The 15,824-nt window shown below is 55.1% G+C and overlaps 3 protein-coding genes and 1 long non-coding RNA gene across 8 annotated transcripts; 2 read left to right on the top strand and 2 right to left on the bottom strand.

Annotated features, from left to right (window-relative positions):
* Nucleotides 1–112: 112 nt before the first annotated feature.
* Nucleotides 113–6,078, bottom strand: ELP5 (elongator acetyltransferase complex subunit 5). Of its 2 annotated transcripts, none has more exons than XM_077892939.1 (8): nt 5,886–6,078; nt 5,678–5,738; nt 5,505–5,585; nt 3,212–3,432; nt 1,943–2,088; nt 1,339–1,434; nt 1,116–1,216; nt 113–482 (listed from the first exon to the last, which is right to left on the bottom strand). In XM_077892939.1, exons 1-8 carry the CDS (start codon nt 5,926–5,928, stop codon nt 368–370), a joined length of 864 nt encoding a protein of 287 aa, XP_077749065.1. In that variant the 5' UTR covers nt 5,929–6,078; the 3' UTR covers nt 113–367. The 2 variants fall into 2 exon arrangements, with proteins under 2 accessions (XP_077749065.1, XP_077749064.1); XM_077892938.1 differs by having other exon boundaries at nt 1,943–2,124; nt 5,886–6,077.
* Nucleotides 6,079–6,795: 717 nt separating this feature from the next.
* CTDNEP1 (CTD nuclear envelope phosphatase 1) lies at nt 6,796–12,746 on the top strand. Of its 3 annotated transcripts, XM_077892942.1 has the most exons (9): nt 6,796–7,253; nt 9,830–9,896; nt 9,996–10,114; nt 10,334–10,405; nt 10,838–10,954; nt 11,173–11,284; nt 11,728–11,812; nt 12,099–12,155; nt 12,391–12,746. In XM_077892942.1, coding segments are annotated over exons 1-9 (732 nt in total). In that variant the 5' UTR covers nt 6,796–7,151; the 3' UTR covers nt 12,392–12,746. The 3 variants fall into 3 exon arrangements, with proteins under 3 accessions (XP_077749068.1, XP_077749069.1, XP_077749067.1); XM_077892943.1 differs by lacking the exons at nt 12,099–12,155; nt 12,391–12,746 and adding an exon at nt 11,917–12,082; XM_077892941.1 differs by having other exon boundaries at nt 6,798–7,253; nt 12,099–12,746.
* Nucleotides 11,690–14,051, bottom strand: LOC144311048 (uncharacterized). Its single transcript, XR_013376642.1, has 2 exons — nt 13,204–14,051; nt 11,690–12,976 (listed from the first exon to the last, which is right to left on the bottom strand). It is a non-coding gene; the product is annotated as an uncharacterized LOC144311048 (long non-coding RNA).
* On the top strand, nt 13,748–15,807 carry GABARAP (GABA type A receptor-associated protein). Of its 2 annotated transcripts, none has more exons than XM_077892946.1 (4): nt 13,748–13,966; nt 14,526–14,628; nt 14,749–14,867; nt 15,318–15,807. In XM_077892946.1, the coding sequence occupies exons 1-4, from the start codon at nt 13,877–13,879 to the stop codon at nt 15,381–15,383; spliced, it is 378 nt and encodes a 125-aa protein (XP_077749072.1). In that variant the 5' UTR covers nt 13,748–13,876; the 3' UTR covers nt 15,384–15,807. The 2 variants fall into 2 exon arrangements, with proteins under 2 accessions (XP_077749072.1, XP_077749073.1); XM_077892947.1 differs by having other exon boundaries at nt 13,755–13,966; nt 14,526–14,604.
* Nucleotides 15,808–15,824: the final 17 nt, after the last annotated feature.

Raw genomic sequence — 15,824 nt, forward strand, 5'->3', positions numbered from 1 at the left:
CCCAACACTGCCCACTGACTCTAGAAGACTGAGGTGCTTGGCTTCCCTCACCTCTTCCCATTCTTCAGTCCCTTCCACTCCCAATTCTTGTTTGAACAGCTACCAAAGCTGCTTTTTCAGTAGAAAAATAAAAATTTTATTACGTGGGGAGGGGAGGGGTTCCCATTTTCTTCACCTTCCCCTAACACCCCCCTCCCACCTTTTGTCCTGATGGGAAGCTACTCTGACTTACGGGTCATGGGGCAGGGCCCCCACACCAGGGAACAAGGTGGGGGCAGGGACAGGGCAAGGCCAAAGCAAACAGCCAAAGGATGGTTATGGGTCCAAGGTCTTTCCCCTCCAATTCTAGGCCAGTCCAACCCGCCAGTCAAACATCCAGGTCATCATCTGGGTCCTCTTGGTCCAAGTCATCATACACATCCGGCTCATAGAAGATGTTGCTGGTAGCCTGACTTGGCCCAGGACGCAGGAGAGCCTGCTGCCTGAGGACAGAGAAGGGGAGAATTGGTGTTGGTGAGGGTGGGTGATGGGTCACATCTGTGTACTCTTCCAGGTGACTGACTCCCTCCTCTTTGCCCTCCAGGTTTTCTTGCTCCGAGTCCCTTTCCCCAACCTCCCCGTTTAGTTAGTACCAAAGCACCATTTGGTACGGGATAGAGACTCTCATACCGCTCTCCTAATGACACTCACGTTCTTAGCAGCTTGAGGGCAGGGATCCTGCCACTCTTGCTTCACCCACCCACACACTGGGCAGAGAACAGCAGGCATATACTGAAGTCATTATTAACCTGTCTTTGCCACACCCATCTAGCTTCCTGTCCTCCCAGCACTCTTGTCTAGAGATCTGTAGGGCCACTTTCCCGGAGTCTGGGCTGGCCAGCCTCAGATTGCTCTGTGACCCTAGGCTCCAATGCACAGAAAAAAGACATAAAGGCCCCTTTGCCTTGTTGGGAGTATGAGTGGATAGCGAACCACTCCCCAGACTTGTCTCTGGAGGTGGACTTCAGCCCCTATGAAGTCTGGGAGGTTAATCAATAACTAGCTATCACTCCCATCCCAAGCCCACATGTGGGGCTCTACTCAAGAACCCAGGTGCCTAGCGCCCCCAACCTTACTTTTCAGAGCTGAACTGGAAGGGCAGTGTCAGGCTGTCTTTGGCTTCTCTCTCTTTCTTGGACAGGTTAAGGTTAAAGGTCAAATGAGTTGTGGGCTCCACCTGTAGGTACAAAGGATGCTGCCACTCTGCCTCAATGCTGGAATCCCTGACCACCCCCAACCTCTGCAGGTTTTATTCTTCCATCTCCATTCCCTTATTCTGGCCCTGGCACCCCTAGATACCGGCGGTATGTGAGGATCTGGGTGGGGCTGGGATTCTAGCAGGGGTCCCTCTTGGAGATCTAGGCTGAAGTCAGGCAGGATGGAGAAACATTGAGTCTGGGGAGAAAAAAGAGTATTAACAGAAAGGTGTTTTCCACCCTATGAACCAAACAAGGGAGAACTTGGATCTAATGGCCCCAGGCCCCGATCTTCTATGTAATGGGCTGCTTACGGCACCTGCTCTTCCCTCCTCAGCCCTCCTTCCAACCACTCCATCGGGACTCATTCCTCCTCCCCCAGGAACTGTTTCCAGTCTTTCCTCCTTTGCCGTTTCTTGGAAGCTGACACCTCTTCTTGGTTAAGCTCACGGAATCCGAGTCAGGAAACCTTGACTTCAAATCCCGGCTCTACCAGTTACTCTTTGGAGCTCTGGGTAACCTTCCCCAAGCTGCTAAATGGGTATAATAAAACAATCGACCTGACGGGGTAGCTGTGAAGATTGAGGAAAATGACAAAACGATGAATGCAGGAAGTACTTCATCATGTCAGCTCTTACTGCTTTTCCCATCCGAACGCCCCTTGTGGGTGACCCCAACCTCCAGTGCTCGCCTGGGGTTCTCCTGACCTGGTGGGTTGGGTGCTGGCGGGGCCTCTGACAGAGGATGTGGGCCAAGGCCTGGCCTGCTGTCCCACTCAGGGTCACTTCAGTCTGGGCCAGGCTGCTCAATGCTCCCATGGGGCCTGGGCCATGAAGCTCCATGTGTAGCAGGCCTAGAACACGGACAGGCTCCACGGGGGGGCTGCCACCTGGAGGGGCAGAAGGGTAGGGCGCGAAGGGCAGTGGGGAACCTGCAGGACAGCGGCCTGGAATCCCACAGTAAGGCAGGAGCACACGAGGTGAGGCCCACCTTCCATGGCGCCTCTGCCAGTCCTGCCTCCCCCGGGCTCGTCTCACCTCACTCCTTCAGCCCTCACCTCACCAGGGCCAATCTGATCACGGCCCACGCTGACCTCAGTCCTAGCAGCCTCTTCCTCACGGCCTTCAGGATGCGGTTAACACCTTCCCCCTCTGATCTCTGCCTCATCTCTGATGCACAGAGCTACTTGCAGGCTTTGGAACTATACACTAGGATCCCAGTTGGATCCACTCCCCAGGGGATCCTTTGGCTCCCTCCCTTTCTGGGCGCATCTACCACGTGTCAACACACTGTACCAGATACTTTCACGTTTTAATCCTTATGAGGGCCAGCATTTTTAGGTTGAACCACGTGAAATTGCTACCACTTGACGTCTGTCCCTATCTGACCTGCAGAAACAGTATTAGGATGAACCATCTGGAATTGCTATCAATTCACCCCCCCCCCATCCTTTTATAGAGCAAACTCAAACACTGAGATATCAAACACCTTAACACCAAGCTGGGTGTCCGGCTCCAAAGTCCACTGCAGAACCCACAGGATACTTCAGGCTAGTGCCAGGGCAACTGCTTGCTCTTTAGGACACGTCTTTCCTCAAAACATACTGCCTTTTCCTCTATCGTCATGGCTGTTATCAGACTATCTAGTAATTGCTTATTTACCTGTCTATATCCTTTATGGAACTTTGAGTGGGAATCTGACTACACTCAGCCTTTATCTTCCTATCATCTACTATTGTACCTGACATATTACATGATATCGTATCTGTTCAATGAACGAAACCAATGAGTAAGAAAGAACTTCGCGAAAAAATAAAGTCATCAGTAGATGGCAATCGTGGCAGTCTAGAATGAAAACAATTATTAGAGATAGAATAAGGCCCAACTGGAAATTTCTAATATGGTTTTTCTTAGGATGGAAAAGGGCTTGTTCCTTGGCAGGGGAAGGCATATAAGAAGAACGAAGGGGAGTCTCACCAAGGGGGGAATGCTGCTGGCTCAAGGCACACAGGGCTTGGCAGAGGGTGGTACAGGGGAGGTGCAGCAGCAGCCAGCTCAGTGAATCGAGAGCAATGGTGACAGGACCAGGCTCTGTCCTTCTGCACAGGGCTCGCAAGGCTCCCAGGGGTCCCCCTGGAAGGGCTTCTCCAGCCTGTGACCAGTTGAAGGGGTCTCTGAAGAGATCATGGTAAACCAGCCTGCAGAGGGAAAACAGGAAATAACTTAATACTGCCCTCCTTCCCTCAGTCCTGACTTCACCCTGTGATCTTCAGGGCTCTAGTCTTCTGACTTAATATCCTAAATATCAGTGGAAGGTAACACTGAAAGATAGAACGTCGTGATTGATAGCATAGACTTTGGCGTCACAAAGCCTTGAGCTCCAAGGTTGGCTTTACTATGTACCCAAAGTCACCTGATAAATTAATATGAGATTGGGTTCTGTTTGTAGAATAGAGATACCGCACCACTTGATCTTTACAACAATGCCTGACACACAGTAAATGCTTCATAAATATTTGCTATCATCATCAAAATCAACTATTTCCTGAGTAGTGCTTAAAACGTATCATTCCTTGGAAAGAGAAAGAGAAGGCAACACGACACGTGGTTCCTGCTGATAAAACAGCTTAGAGAACATAAGAATTAAGTCACTCGGAACTACGTACTAATACAATAGCAGTGCAGATAAAGGAGTCTGGCATGGGTTAGAAATCCCGGGATTTCGGGGATCCCTGGTGGCTCAGCGGTTTAGCGCCTGCCTTTGGCCCAGGGCATGATCCTGGAGACCCGGGATCAAGTCCCACATCAGGCTCCCTGCATGGAGCCTGCTTCTCCTTCTGCCTGTGTCTCTGCCTCTCTCTCTCATGAATAAATGAAATCTTAAATAAAAAAAAAAATCCTGGGATTTTTAAGGATTCATGGTGGTCGAACTCCTTCCCAGACACCTCCTATCTTTTGCTTCTCTTATGCCATTTTAACATAATTTATCCCAAGATCTGATTCAAAATTAGGGTTGAACAGACAGATGTAATCTAATGAGCTCTCCAGACCGAATAGTAGTCTTTGCAAGCAGGCACATGGGTGGGTTCAGGAGCCTCCTGACCTCCTCACTACATCAGTCTGTAACTCCTGGAAATTCCACCTGCTGGGGTCCTTTTACACTTGTCCTTTGAGCACACCCTGAAAACTGCAGGGGTTATCCTCCTGGTTGATCTCCAGGCTGTCCCCTTCTGTCTCCATATCAGCCACTGGAGTAGTCTAACAGGTATGATGTTATCAGTCTCCTCCCAAATTTCAAAAGGACTCTCACTGCCTTTAGGATAACATCTGAACTCCTCTCCATGCTAACAACCTTTACTACAAGGTACCTTTTTATCTGTATGGACTCAGGAAGCTCTTCCACCTCCCACAAACAGCATGCTTTCACATACATCCCTAATTTTGCACAGGCTGTTTCCTCTGCCTCTAGAACAAACTGCTCAGAAGCTTACAGCTAGGTAGAGTTGATGCAAGTTTGGAATCTATGTCCGGATTGATCATCATGATATTCTGAATAACCCAAAAAAGGTAGAGTATATTCATTTTACTTAAAAAGATTTTATTTTTGGGTGCCTGGGTAAGCTTAGTCGGTTAAGCACCTGCCTTCGGCTCCAGTCATAGTCATAGGTCCTGGGATGGAGCCCCATGTCCAAATCTCTGCTCAGCAGGGAGTCTGCTTCTCCTTTGCCTTTTCCCCTTGCTCATGATCTCTCATTCTCAAATAAATAAAATCTTAAAAAAAGAGACAGGCAGAGGCATAAGCAGGAGAAGCAGGCTCCCTGCAGGGAACCTGATGAGGGACTGGGTCCCAGGACCTGGATCACAACCTGAGCGAAAGGCAGATACTCAACCACTGAGTCACCCAGACGCCCCAAAATTTTATCTTTAAGTAATATCTACACCCAAGGTGGTGCTGGAACTCACAACTCTGGGACTGAGAGTCACAGGCACTGCCCACTGAGCCAGCCAGGCCCCCGGAACATATTCATTCTCATCTTCCAGGACACTAAACTCACAGCCTTTTATCACGCTCTATTTCTCTCTCAGCTTCTACGGTCTATTCTCTGGATTCTCCAGATACTCACCACTCCTCACCTCTCAGGAATCTCCGCCTCCTGAAAGCCCCTTACCCACACCTCCGATGCCTATCTGCACACCAGGTCCTGCGCTTGCTGCTGTAGACGGATGTCCTGAAGAGACCCCACACCCAAGGCACTCTCTCCCAACGTACCGGCTGTTGATACTGGAGTCGAAACCTTCACGAAACTCGTCCTCGCTCACTTCACAGCCCAGGATGTGGACTTGCTCCCCACTACGGCAGAGATGGATTGTCACGGAGTGGGGCCGGCCTTCCCTCGCCCTCCTCCGTCAGGGACTTCGGGGGAGAAGCTGCGGGATACTCACCACAGCGCCGATTTCTTGACAAGCGCCTTCAAGAGACTGCGCCCCTCCCACTCCACGGAGTCTGGGGACAGCAGGGGAAGGAGAAACAGCATGAGAACGCGGACGTTTCCGTCCCTGGAGACCACCCCTAGTCTAGGACGCATGGCGCCTCCTTTCCGCTTCCGCCCCGGGAGCCCGGCTCGGAACCCCCTGTACCGCAGGCCCTCACCCCGCAGCAGCACCAGGCCGCCCAGACCCCACACAGACTCCATCTCCAAGGTGCGTCGGGACCCTTGTCCGGCGCCCTTTGATGCTGTCACGGCCCACAGCCCCGCCCCCTCCAGGAGAAAGGGGCGGGGCCCCCATGAATCCTCCCTCCACTGAGACACAGCCTAGTCTGGAATGAAAGGTGATTATGTGCAATATCCCAGGGGGGGCTCACGCGGAGGGGCCTCTCCCGAGCGCCGGAGCACAGACGCCGGACATTTTTTCCACGATTAGGGCCCGAAGAGCCGTTGGGGCAGTTGTCGGTGGGAGGGGGAGGACGCCGCACGCGCCCGTCAGCCCGCCCGCCCCTCGGTGGCCAGTGATGTCACCCCGCCCCGCCCCCGCCGCTCCCGGCGGTCCCGCTGCGCCCCAGGCCCCGCCCCGCCGCCCCCTTCCGCGCTTGCGCGATTCTGCGGCCTCGCTGGAGCCCGTTCCGCTCGCCAGACCCGCCCTCACAGGCCGAGGAGGGGAACTTTAATCCTGGTGAAGCGACTACACGTCATCACCGGAAGCAGTGTCAGAGGGGAAGGGGGGGACGAAGGGAGGAGGGAGCCCTCAGGGGTAAAATGGCGCCTGTCAGAGTGGGAAATCGAGCTGCAGAGACTGCAGCCCCGATCCCCAGCGGCTAAGGCACCCCCGGCCTCGGGGAGGGGGAGGCCGCCTCGGCCCAGCGGTCCGCACCCCTCGGCTCCCCCTCCCCCTCCTTCTGCTCCTCCGCTTAGCCCGCCCGTTCCCCGCCGCCGCGGCTCTGCTCGCGCCGCGGCCCCCGCCCGCCCTTTTCCGCGGGCAGCCCCCTAGCGCGCCTGCGCAGCGGGCCACCCTCCGCTTCCCCCCTTCCCCCCCCTCCCTCCTCCCTCCCTCCCTTCTCCCCGGCCCCCTCCCCCACTGCCCCCTCCCCCAATTCTCCATCCCCTTCCCTCCCGGTCTCGGAGGACCCCGTCCTAGCCCGACCGGTCTCGGCCCGCAACCCCCGCGAAGCCGACGGTGCCACTCCCCGCCCATGTGGGCCCCCGCGGGCTGCCCACGCCTGTCCCCCAGCTCCCGGTTCCGCTGGGCTTTCCCCTCGCCGGGGGTGGCTTTCTAAGCCGCCCGCTCCGCGCCCCTCTCTGCAGCCTTTCCTGCCACTCGGGGCCCCCGTTCCCCCTCCCGGCGGCGGGGGGCTGCCCCCGGGGGGCTGGCGGAGCTGGGCCGCGGGGGCCCCGGGGCCGGCGGTGCCGGGGTCATCGGGATGATGCGGACGCAGTGTCTGCTGGGGCTGCGCACGTTCGTGGCCTTCGCCGCCAAGCTCTGGAGCTTCTTCATTTACCTTTTGCGGAGGCAGATCCGCACGGTGAGCCTGGGTGGGCGCTGGTGGCGGGCGGGGGGGGGACCCATGTCAGACCTGCTCACGGGGTTTCGCAAAGTGTCGGGCCTCTGTTGGAGCTTCGGAACGGAGTCCTGGCGGCGGCTTTTCCCGTTAGAGGATGGGGGCACCCTCAGCCGGGCGTGGGGTGCCGTGGGGAAGGGGCGCCCCCCCAGTAGGGGAACCGAGATGGGGGGTGCTGTCGGGGACAGGATTTGGCAACTCTCGGGGGCTGGTGGGGCGCCCTTTAAGGAAGCCGGAGTTGTTGTTCAAGAAACCAAGAGGAGGGGAACACCTGTTTGCTGGCACCGGCTGTGTCGACGTGGGCTTGCGGAAGACCCTCCTGCTACCGGGAACCTCCGTGGATGTTAGGTCTTGTAACAAGGAAAAGCCAGGCTTCTGTGTCAAGGGTAGGGGTGGGTGGGAGAGCCTCTGTGACAGGCCTCGACTGTGAAGGAGAGACCCCTGCGGGTCGCTTCACAGGGACTCCTCCAAAAAGGGCCTGGAAACTTATTTCAGAGCGTGGGGATCTGGATTTATTGACACCCTAGGACGGAGAAAGATGCTTTTATGTTAGGGTTCAGGGAAGGGAGCACATTCACGTTTGGGTGTCTTTGTGGGCAGATGGCGCTTGTCAGTTGTAGACTGGAAGCTGTGGCCACACTTGCCTCTCCAGGGGACCCCATCATTGTGAGGGACGCTGCGGGCAGTAAAGAGGATGCCTATGCCCCAGTATCTCTGGATCTCTGGGTTGCCTTCCCTGGAGCTTTTCTCGGAGGTCAAAGCTTTTTGTGGAGGTCAAAGCTCCGCAAGCCAACATAATCAAATGAACGTACTCTTTTGTGTTTTCATCTGAGAGTGGGGAGAATTCAGTAAGCCGAGGTGCAGAAGTTCTCTGGTCTGTCCTCTTTGGCGGACCTCAGTAAAACTTAGAAGAATAAAAGCAGCGAGGGCCTGCCTTGGCCAGAGGATTTCCAGAGAGCCCTTGGTGGTGGTGGTGGTGGTGGAGGTGGAGGTGGAAGTGGAGGACTTACTGACCTGGGGAAGGGGGTCTGGTCTGGGATTCTGTGTCTCCCTTCCATTCTATTCTATTTCCTGATTTAGGGTGAAGATTGTTTCTAGGTGGTCATACTCAGGCAGGGCTGTTTCCCTGAGACACCTTAGCAGCCAAGAATTTGGGGTCAGAGATACTGAGATGTGTGTGAGATGTGAGCTCCTGGGGTTCTCTTTACACGTAAACTACTGTTCTCTCTGCCTGGCCTTGCTTGGAGCACACCCCCTTCTCTCCTCCACTCCCTGGATGCAGGGAGTAGCGCTGCAGCCCATCCAGATGCTAGTTATGAGCAAAATTACTCTCTGCTGGGGCAGCAGTGACCCCACAGCCTTTTGTCTTCCTTTCCTTCCCTCCCAGTCTGCTTTCGGCCCCCACCCCCTTCCTGGCAGATGTTTGGAGCATTCCCTACATGCCCAGCATGTGCAACCCGAGATAGCAGGGCAGGACACCCGAGCTGTTGCGGCCCTCATCCCAGGCCCGGGGAGAAAAGAAGGGCAGATGCCTTGGCATTAAGGGGAGAGGGCCCTGTGGTTTGCAAGGGGGGAGCGCCTGGTTCTGGTGAGGCTCAGGCCTAAGGATGGACCAAAGAGGATTTGTAGAGGAAGGGATCTCCTAGGTTTGCGTGGGAGAGATCGCAGGGCTAGAAACAGGAGCCTCTAGAGAAAACCTGGAGAAGCTGGAAGGTTGAGGTGGTGACGTCCTTGTCCCTTCCTCACCTCTGTCATGGCCCTTCCTTCACCCTAGCCTTCCTGATACCCTGTCGGTCATCCTGGCGGGTGGGACTTTCCAGTGCTCTGTGCCTTACCCTGGGTACCGGAATAAGGAGGCAGGTCAGAGGCCTGAGGTTCTCTGCCACTTGTGACTTGGCTGGGAGACACAGAAGTGGACAGGTGGCTGGTTAAAATAAGCCTGGTGGCCCCCAGCCAGAGGAACTTAGCTGACCTGACAACCCCTGAATTCCCTCATCCTCCCTTCCCCTTAGGTACCCAAAGACTTCCTCTCAGGCCACTAAGGTTCCCAAGGGGAGGTAATGGGAGCTGTCACAAAGAATGCTTGGGCTAGAAGTGCGGAGGGCCATGCGTTTCTTTGTTCTGGCACAGCACACTAGTATTGTGGTCAAGAGGGCAGGTGCCTGGGTCGAATGGCACTGGGGTCATCCCGCCTCCACCCCTGCAAGGACCCTGGTATTAACTGAGCATCTGTGCATATGTCCTCACACCATGTGTGCTCTCATGGATACAACAGTGATGGAGACAACATGCATGTTGTGGAACTTTCATTCTAAATGGGGGGACAGGTAACCAGATAAGATCATTCTTAGCTTGCAGTCTCACACAAGCTATTTAACCTGGCTAAGCCTCGGAGATGAGATGCTGCTCTTGTCAGTATTATCATATTATTACTACTACGGTTTTGAGGATTGAATGAAATAATCCTCACTTTCAGGATGCCCAGCATATGGTAAAGGTTCCTTGTCAAGGGTTCTAATTTCCTCTCTTGATATTTTTAGGTAATTCAGTACCAGACTGTTCGATATGACATCCTTCCCTTATCTCCCGTGTCCCGGAATCGGCTAGGTGAGTGTGCTGGCTGGGAAGACTCCTCTAGGGTGAGGTAGGGTTCAAGATGCGGGCTGGAGGTTAGTTGCTATCATCATCCTTGGCATTGTGGCTCAGGTCAGGTGAAGAGGAAGATCCTGGTGCTGGATCTGGATGAGACACTTATTCACTCCCATCATGATGGGGTCCTAAGGCCCACAGTCCGGCCCGGAACGCCCCCTGACTTCATCCTCAAGGTATGTGGGGATGGGAAGTGATGCGATGGTTGTGTCTGTTACTCCGTTCAGACCTGGGCTTCCTTTGCCAATCCCAGAGTGTCTTGTCCCTGTCCCTGTCCCCTGGCAGCAGTGGCAGCCTCAACGAGGGAAGCAGGCAATGGGGTGGTGGGGGTGTCTTTTGGGCCTGTGTTCTGGTGCTCAGGACCATCCCCCAAGCCCTTCCCTGTTTCTCTGCAGGTGGTAATAGACAAACATCCCGTCCGGTTTTTTGTACATAAGAGGCCCCATGTGGATTTCTTCTTGGAAGTGGTGAGTTTGTAGAAAATACAGGGAGCTCTGTGACGAAAGAATGGTTTTAGGGCTCTGTGAATTTAGCTGATTCGGAGGAAGCACGGGCTAAGGAGAAATGGGTACGACAGTTTTAGAGAGGAGAGGTTGTGGGACAGTCAGAGGAGGTTAGAAGACGGTTGGCTGGCTTTCAGCAGTTTGGGTTCATTTGTTGTGCTTATGTAATTCTGTTCTTCCTTGGCCTGCCTGCTCTTTAGTTGTTGCATCCCTGAATCTTAAGGGTGCACAGTGCCTAGGACTCTTGAGTTTGGGGGTTTTCAGAGTTTTGTGTTCTCAGAGATGTTTGATGTTGTTGAGAGGCCCCAAGAACCAGGCTGGAATCCTAGTGCAGAACTGTATGTCTAGAGGAACGGTCCCCTCTCCTGACGCCTCCCTCTTCCCGCTCAATCTCAGGTGAGTCAGTGGTATGAGCTGGTGGTGTTCACAGCAAGCATGGAGATTTATGGCTCTGCTGTGGCAGATAAACTGGACAACAGCAGGAGTATTCTCAAGAGGAGATACTACAGACAGGTGAGGGGCTGAGAGGAAGCTTGGCAGGGAGTCCACCAGGGAAGGATCTGAGTTTGAGGCAGCTGCCCTGGAATGGGATCCTGGAGGGAGGGTGGCAGGGGGAGGCATATACCACCTAACCCCCTTGAGAGAGTGGGTTGGCCGAGGGCGAGGTTGGGACTGGACAGCAGTCACAGGACCGAGTCTCCTCCTGATGCCCAGCTCGCCCTTCCCTCCAGCACTGCACTTTGGAACTGGGCAGCTACATCAAAGACCTCTCTGTGGTCCACAGTGACCTCTCCAGCATCGTCATCCTGGATAACTCCCCAGGGGCCTATAGGAGCCACCCAGGTATGCAAGAAGGCGGCCAGTCTGGCAGGACCGGCAAGTGGTTCTGAGGCAGCATTCTGAAAGCCAGGAGCCTGGGATTCCTGGTTTACTGTAGGTCAGGATGCAAGAGGTTTCTTTTACATGAGATGTCCCTCTTCCCTGATATACACCTTTCATAGGTCATGTTGCTCAGACCAAATTTGCTTCAGGTGAGACACAGGGGCAATGAGTGCCTAGAAGCCAGCCTCATGCTAATGTGAGATATGGTGATTTAAAATTAGTTTTATTTTGGAGGATGAATTAGGAAGGTTTCATTTAGGCTGCTGAGTTTGGGGGGGCGGGGGAGGAACCTATTTAAAAGCAATGATCCCCATTCCCAAATAAAAAGAAAAAAAAAAAAAAAAGAAAAATCAGCTTGTCTCGAACTGTTTTTTCTCACGTGCATTTATTTTCATGTGTCCTAGACAATGCCATCCCCATCAAATCCTGGTTCAGTGACCCCAGCGACACCGCCCTTCTCAATCTGCTTCCAATGCTGGATGCCCTCAGGTAAGGGAAGCTAGACACTTAGGTTTCTGAGGAAAGGAGGTGGGGGATCCCAAGAGGGAATAAATATATGTCCTGTTTGACTTATTTATCTCTTTTCCCTTAAGAACTTAGCATTTGAACCCAGGCCTTCTTACAGTAAAGCTCATCACTTTTAGCCAGTGGGTTTTGGGCAAACTGGACCTCAGTTTCATGTGAGAAAGGTGATCATTTTGCCCCACATCTCCAATGAGGCTGCCTAACGCTAGTGTTTTGAGGACTCTACCAATGCAAGTTATTGTCGTCCCAGGTTCACCGCTGATGTTCGTTCTGTGCTGAGCCGAAACCTTCACCAACATCGGCTCTGGTGACAGCTGCTCCCCCTCCACCTGAGTTGGGGTGGGGGGGAAAGGGAGGGTGAGCACTCGGGATGCCGTCTGATGCCCTGTCCCATGGTGAGGACTGTCTGGGCAGGGTCTGCCCCTCCCGCCCCTCTCTGCCCTGGGAGCCCTGCACTCCACACGGAGTCTGGATGGACACATGGGTCAGACTCTGCAGCAGCCTCACTCTAACTTCGTGTTCGCACTCTCTGGAAACCCCAGACTGGGACATAAGCGGAGGCCCAGGAGAGTCCAAACTGTCTGGTGGAGACAGGACTGGCCAGAATGACACACAGACATTCGGTAATCCGGGAGGCTCAAAGAAAAGCCAAGCCAGCTTTGTTGTGATTTGATTTTTTAAAAACTCTTGTACAAAACTGATCTAATTCTTCACTCCAAGGGCTGGGCTGTGGGTGGGGAACTGGGATTTTGGGCCACTGGATTTTCCCCAAACTTGTCCCCCTGCCCCCAACCTTTCCCTCTACATTCCCTTCTCCCTATACTCTCAGACCTGTAACCGGCGCGCTCTCTTTTTCTTTCCTCTCTTTTAAACCATGCATTATAACTTTGAAACCAAAGCTGCCCTAGGTCCTTCTCTCAGGGTTGGGAAATGAGGGGAGGAGTCTTTGTTCACATCCACCCTGGCTCCCCGAAGCGGAGGCCGAGGCCCGAGGGTCAGGGAGCAGCGGTGCTGGCTCCGGAGGAAGGAGCAGGGAACGAGTCGACCTTTGGCAGGAAGGGTCTCGGCCGCAGGATGAGTGCCCTGGGTGGGGTCGGAGGGACAGCCGTGGGTCCCGGCGAACCAGAGCTGCAGGGCAGGAGGAAGCCGCGGTCCGTGAGCAGGCGCACCGACGTGGACGCAGAGAGTGCCCCGGCCCTCGGCCCCGCCCCCTCCCCTCCCGCCGGCGCCCCTCCCCCCGCGGCCGGCTCTACTTCCCGCGGCCGCCACGTGACGCTCCGCCCTTCTCTGAGATCACATGACTTTTCGTTGCTGCCAGTGCCGAAGGTGTTCCTCCGCGCTGACGTAGTCCCTACCTTTCGGACCTCCTCTCCGGTCCCCATTGGTCCACTCCTCCTGGGAACCTAGGCGTTCTGTGCGTTTCTGCGAATACCTGTTTCGTGTCTGCCCTCCTTTCTTCCCGGAGATCCAGCTTCTCCGTTTGGGTACTACTTTGTTTTGGAGTCAGCAGCCGCCTTCGGCGTACCGACGCGTTTCGTGAATAGCTGTCCTTAAAATTCTCTGCTTCCCCCCCTCCCCCTTTTCACCTTGTATCCGAAAAGACTTTTCGGAGCACCAAGCCTCAGAATACAATCGGCAGTTCCGAGCCCTTGTGGTGCCCAGCTCGGTGGGGCACGGCGGAATGTGGGTTTTCGGTTATTTTCGACCATAGCCCAGACCAACCACCTTGGCTACGTCGGCTGCGTAGCCCTCAAGCTGATTCCAAAGCGATTACGCAGGCAGCGTGAGGGGGGCGGTCAGTAGGTGGTGCTACGCCGGCGGCGTGAGGGCCGTTACGCTAGTAGCGTAACCCAGCGGGCGGGGCGGCCCCGACGGCCGGGGGCGGGGTTGGTGAATAGGGAAGTGGCGCAAGTCCCGGGATCGCTCCGCTGAGTCCGCCCGCGCGTCGCCGCCGTCGCCGCCGCCCCCCGTCCCGGCCCCCCCCCGGGTTCCCTCAGCCCAGCCCGGTCCAGCCCGGTTCCCGGGAGGATGAAGTTCGTGTATAAAGAAGAGCATCCGTTCGAGAAACGCCGCTCTGAGGGCGAGAAGATCAGAAAGAAATACCCGGACCGGGTTCCGGTGAGAACCGTAGCCGGGGCCGCGGACGCGGGGCGCTGGCTCTGACGCCACAGCCCGGCTTGGGGTCCGGCGGGGCAGCGCGGGCATCGGGCTGCTGGCGGGGGTGGCCGGGGACCGGGCCAGGGGCTACCGTGTCCGGGAGCGGAGGTTGGAAGGAGCGGGGCGGCGAGGGAGCTGGGGGTGGGGGGCCGCGGCTGGCCGAGGGAGACGTGTGGAGTGCTGGGGAGGCTGCAGGGAGTTTGACAGTCGGGGCTTCCCATGGCCACCTCCCAGCTGGCCGGCTCGTCGAGGCCGACGCTGTCGTCGGCCCGCACGAGCCATGCCTGCCTAAGATCCTCGTTTATTATGACGCCCAGCCGGGGGATTCAGGATATCGAGGTGAGCCTGACGCTGCGGGGTCAGGATGCCTCTGCTTGAGGCTGCACCGCGTGTTCCCAGACAAAGAAAAACGAGTTGGATGGCTTGGGGTGCTAGCAGTTTTGTTTCTGGAGTTCTCGACGGGGTGACTGTGGGGCTGTCCCCCCTCGATGCTTCTTAATTTCCGTCTTTCTTTTTATAGGTGATAGTAGAAAAGGCTCCCAAAGCTCGGATAGGAGACCTGGACAAAAAAAAGTATCTGGTGCCTTCTGATCTCACAGGTGGGAACCTGACCCAGGACCCAGGTTTGCTGCCTGTGCGTGGGGGTGCAGTGTCGGTGGGAAAATGCTGCCTCTCCGTAGTGACTGCTCTTCTGAGGCCTTTTTTGATCCCTGTGACTTTATCGTATCTTGTCTCTTTGGCAGTTGGTCAGTTCTACTTCTTGATCCGGAAGCGAATTCATCTCCGAGCTGAGGATGCCTTGTTTTTCTTTGTCAACAACGTCATTCCACCCACCAGTGCCACAATGGGTCAGCTATACCAGGTATGGTGACTGGGAAGGAGTCAGGGGCTCCGCAGAGGTGTTGGAAGAGATTTTCAGGTCAGCAGTTCTTGGACTAGCTGGCTGGCTCTCAGTTTTACGTGTGACCTCAAAATTTTGAGGGTAGTCCCAGGTTGAGGGCTTGGATAAAGGTATTGGGAATAGAGGTGAGAACTACAGCAGTGCTTTGGATCCACCCTCTTGTCCACTTTCCCCACCATCCCAAGGCAGCAGATTTTGGAACAGTTTGAGATCTTTTTGCCCAGGACTGCTGCCAGCGGTAATCTTGTTGGCTGCTAAGGCCTGGAGCAAATGAGTGAGTATGAGTCAGGGCACTAGCGTTTGGGGGTCTTCAGAAAGAACGGGCTTTCCAAAAAACGTGTCTGGGCAGTGGGTGGTTCACGTGCCCACAGCCCCGACGTCTGAGTGCCATAGTTTTCTGCCTCCATCCAGGAACACCACGAAGAAGACTTCTTTCTATACATCGCCTACAGTGATGAAAGCGTCTACGGTCTGTGAAGCTGCTGCCCCTGACGTGGGGGGGGGTCCTGTTCTACAAAGACAGAGGTGGCCCCCATCCTCGACCTACTCCTTCTTTGGGCTCATCCCTCACCTCCCTTTGTTGGGACCTGCACTTCCTAATGTTTGAGGCTCTCCTCCAGCCCTTCTCAGCAGGAGGGCTCATGGGGGAGGTGGCTTCTTGGACCTCTCCTTTCTCCCCTTCCTCTTCGACCTTTCCCACTCTGCTCTAGACTTCTTGATTGTCCGTCTCTGTCACATCCGGTGATTGTTTTGGTTTCTGTTCCCTAACTGCCCAAGGGGCTCAGAACCCCAACATTCCCTTCCTCTCATTACCTTCATTTTTGGGGGTAGAGGGAAGGGACTGAAATTGTTGGGGGGAAGGCAGGAGGCACATCAATAAAGAGGAAACCACCAAGCTGAACTGGATTTTACTTTGTG

The sequence above is a fragment of the Canis aureus genome, chromosome 3 (genome assembly GCF_053574225.1).
Source record: "Canis aureus isolate CA01 chromosome 3, VMU_Caureus_v.1.0, whole genome shotgun sequence".
NCBI classification, from domain to species: domain Eukaryota; kingdom Metazoa; phylum Chordata; class Mammalia; order Carnivora; family Canidae; genus Canis; species Canis aureus.